The following is a 4,294-nucleotide window of genomic DNA, read 5'->3' on the forward strand; positions in this document are numbered from 1 at the left end:
ATCAGAAGTTCAAAACTCAAACTTCTATGACGAAGGTCTTTGTCTCATTTCTCTATCAGAAACTTCGCAGAATCCATTTGCCTAATTTCATAAAATGTATTAAAGTGAAATTAAAAACGAAAGTAGATCTTAACTGTTTGGTTTAACAAGGAAATCATTTCACATAGGCCTTTCGGGGAATGTACTAGAAGGTCTTTTCACTCCAGACAAGGATCTAAAAGTGGGAGGAGCATTTAGATCTATATTGTTGCCTTTGCCCAAGCTATGACAATGCTTTGCGAATGTCAATCAATGATTCATTCTAAGTCATACTCTATTGATTATTAAGCCTACTTAAAACTGGAATCCATGTACTAACTAAGGAGGTTGTACAATCTTGTTTTAAAAATTAGACGAGTGTCCGTTTGTCCTCAAATATTTCCTTATGCCATTTTGAAAATTTTTATATCAAGATTGATGTCTGTCTCTTTCAGATGCCGGAAATTCAACAGACTGATGATGGTGGGGAGGTTGAAACCTTCGCATTTCAAGCGGAAATTGCTCAGTTGATGAGTTTGATCATCAACACCTTTTACTCTAACAAAGAAATCTTCTTGAGAGAACTGATCTCCAACGCTTCTGATGCTTTAGATAAAATCCGATATGAAAGTTTGACAGATCCATCCAAATTGGACAGTGGAAAAGATCTCCAAATCAGAATTGTCCCTGACCGAGAAAACAAAACTTTGACCATTGAAGACACTGGTATTGGAATGACCAAGGCTGATTTAGTTAACAACTTAGGTACCATTGCCAAATCTGGAACCAAAGCTTTCATGGAGGCTCTCCAAGCTGGTGCCGATATTTCTATGATTGGTCAATTTGGTGTGGGTTTCTACTCTGCCTATTTGGTAGCTGATAAAGTGGTTGTAGAATCTAACAATAACGATGATGAGGCCTATATTTGGGAATCCTGTGCTGGAGGTTCATTCACTGTACGACACATTGACAGTAAGTATAGCCTTGTCTTATCTGTAAAAGAACCCTCAAAAGGCCTCTGCTTTACTTTCATTGCACACTTCCTTACTTTATATTTGAAAAGCTGTTCTGGAATAAGAGTTTAAACAGCCAGTCTTCTTGTCTTTGTAGTGTGATTTTATGCGGAATTTAATCTCTTATGGCACTGCTTTAACATTGTCTAGCTTAGATAAAACAGTATCTACAGTCCTTATTCAATTACGCAATTGAGTGAATTGCAAAAGGAGACCGTCAAAAAGGTAACATGTAAAACACTATTTGTTTTACAAAAGGAGTCCTTAAATCCTAAAAAAAAAAAATCTTATGCACATCTAAATATCATGATTATATTTGTAGATCCAACTGTAAGCAGAGGAACCAAGATAACTCTGTACCTGAAAGAAGATCAAGCTGAATATTTAGAGGAGCGAAGAATCAAGGAAGTGATCAAGAAACACAGTCAGTTTATTGGGTATCCTATTAAATTATTGGTCGAGAAAGAACGAGAAAAGGAAGTGTCAGATGATGAAGAGGAAGAAGAGGAAAAGAAGGAAGAAAAAGATGATGTAAGTATTGATTGAAGGGAGATAATTCTATTTTAGAAACTTGGTCTCGTGCTTGGAGAGCCTTTACAGAGTGTAGTGCCTCCAATTCTAGGACTCAATCTAACCCTGCAGAACTAACATGAACATAATTATATGGATAACAATTACTTTAATAAATAACTTGCGACGTTTCGACGATGATTCTTTCGTTTTTATCAAGCAATATGCTTGATAAGATGAAAGAATCATCGTCGAAAAGTCGCAAGTTATTTATTAAAGTAATTATCCATATAATAGTGTTCATGTTAATATCATCAATTCCTAAATGCCACTCAAGGAAGTCAGAACTAATCAAAGATTGCAAATTGCGGTACAAATTTTATTTTGGAATATATTAATTCTTCAGATTTTTTTGTGTAAAATGGCCAAAATAAGTAAATAGTTAATTCAATATTAAAACATTGAGCTATTAACTTAATTGAAAGTTGATGTCTATTTTTAGGAAGGACAAGATAAACCAAAAGTAGAAGATCTTGAAGAAGATGAAGATGCTGATAAAGAAGGAAAAGACAAGAAAAAGAAGAAAATTAAAGAAAAATACACAGAAGATGAGGAATTGAACAAAACTAAGCCAATCTGGACTAGAAATCCTGATGATATTACTCAAGAAGAATATGCTGAATTCTATAAATCTTTAACCAACGATTGGGAAGATCATTTAGCTGTCAAAGTAAGTGCATTTGTCGTTTATTTTGTCTTGAGAAATTTGAAAATGGTGAAGTAACGTAACGTTAAAAAGCCATGCCAGATGTTAATGTCAAAGGTCAAATCCTAATGACCTGAAAATTTTGATCTTTGGTGAATTCTGGAAATAATCTTTTCTTTTTGCAGTATTTTATGTTTGCAACATGGTTTAAATGTCAAAAAAAAAAATTACATTTTTATACGCCCACATCTCTCTATGTGGACGTATATTGCCTGGCACCCCTGTCCGTCTGTCGGTCCGTCAACATTTGCTTGTAAACGCTCTAAAAACTAGATTTTTAAATGGAACAAATGAAATTCGGTATGTTTTTACACATTCATAGAACGATGATTGAGTTCAAATTTGAGCATTTTTGACCTTTAGAAGCAGAGTTATTGCCCTTGCCCCAAATTCTTGAATATGCTATTACTCTTAGTTTTCAACCGATTTTGATGAAACTTAAAATGGATGTTTTTGTTTTTACCATCCGCATGCCGTGGTGGGTATTGGAAATCGGAAAACACAAGTTCTTAACAATCTTCTTTTTTTTTTCAGCATTTCTCTGTAGAAGGTCAACTTGAGTTCCGTGCTTTGTTATATCTACCAAAACGAGCTCCATTTGACATGTTCGAAAACAAGAAAAAGAAAAACAACATCAAATTATACGTACGAAGAGTATTCATTATGGACAATTGTGAGGAGATTATCCCAGAATATCTTAACTTTATTCGTGGTGTGGTGGATTCGGAAGATTTACCTCTGAATATTTCTCGTGAAATGTTGCAACAGAGTAAAATCCTGAAAGTTATTCGAAAGAATCTGGTGAAGAAGGCCATGGAACTTTTTGATGACATCGCTGCTGATAAAGACAACTTTAAAAAATTCTACGAACAATTCAGCAAAAACTTGAAGGTATGTACAAGTTTAAGTTTGAATCTAGCAATGGTCCTATGGATGGCTTGATTGTATTTGATGGTCAAGAAGCCACCTTGCTGATCTTTTAGTAACTTTTTGGCATATACTTGTAAATATCTTATAGCCTTGGGATACACAGAAAAAATGACTTCTAAAAATATCCCTTCAATTGTGAAGATTTGTAACTTAGCAAGACTGTTTTGATGAATTTTTGAGGAGCAATTCGTAAACCCCAACGTAAATAAACTTGAATTTAATTGTTTTTTTCCTTTTGTAGCTTGGTATTCATGAAGATACAACCAATCGTAAGAAACTGGCTGATCTATTGAGATATTATACCTCTAGCTCTGGTGATGAGATGACCAGTCTTAAAGAATATGTATCTAGAATGAAGGAGAACCAGAAGTCTATTTACTACATTACTGGTAGGTATTGCTGGATTAAGTTTTGGACAATCTCGACTGTCCAGTTCACCCAGCTGTATATGTGTACAGAAGAATGTTGGTCAAGACCAGCTGGTAGACCGGGTCTTGCGTGTCCATGTTATCCTTGTAAAAATTGTTCTCTATTACTTTGGTTGAGCATCTAACTGATTTGAAAGAATTTTGTTAAAATACTCTAGCAATTATAGAGCCTAATTTATTCCTTCCATAATACATAAAAAATTGTTTTCCAAGTCTCTTAATGTTCTATAAGTATCTTTATATTGAATTTCAGGTGAAACCAAAGAAGCAGTTCAGAATTCTGCTTTTGTTGAACGAGTACGAAAGCGAGGATTTGAAGTTATTTACATGATTGATCCTATTGATGAGTACGCCATCCAACAATTGAAAGAGTATGACGGCAAGACGCTGGTCTGTGTTACCAAGGAAGGTCTGGAATTACCAGAAGATGAAGAGGAAAAGAAGAGATTCGAAGAAGCCAAGGCCAACTTTGAAGGATTATGTAAAGTCATCAAAGAAATCCTTGATAAGAAAGTTGAAAAGGTACGTTTTGATCTTTTTGGTTAATGCTTTAGTAAATAAGGCCATATGGTCCGAGTCAAAGTGGAATAGCAGAATAGGACAGTTTGACAGAAAGTTCTAAGACTAAG

The 4,294-nt window shown here is 34.6% G+C and overlaps 1 protein-coding gene across 1 annotated transcript in view; it reads left to right on the top strand.

Moving 5' to 3' along the window:
* Nucleotides 1–473: 473 nt before the first annotated feature.
* LOTGIDRAFT_161608 (hypothetical protein) overlaps nt 474–4,294 on the top strand; it is a gene marked incomplete at both ends in the record, with an annotated part of 4,781 nt that continues 960 nt past the window's right edge. Inside the window, 6 exons of the mRNA XM_009057459.1 lie at nt 474–990; nt 1,354–1,562; nt 2,044–2,271; nt 2,842–3,198; nt 3,479–3,626; nt 3,919–4,187. Coding sequence (XP_009055707.1) covers nt 474–990; nt 1,354–1,562; nt 2,044–2,271; nt 2,842–3,198; nt 3,479–3,626; nt 3,919–4,187 — 1,728 coding nt within the window. The remainder of the gene's footprint in view (nt 991–1,353; nt 1,563–2,043; nt 2,272–2,841; nt 3,199–3,478; nt 3,627–3,918; nt 4,188–4,294) is intronic.

Source organism: Lottia gigantea (genome assembly GCF_000327385.1).
Source record: "Lottia gigantea unplaced genomic scaffold LOTGIsca_30, whole genome shotgun sequence".
Lineage (NCBI taxonomy): Eukaryota > Metazoa > Mollusca > Gastropoda > Lottiidae > Lottia > Lottia gigantea.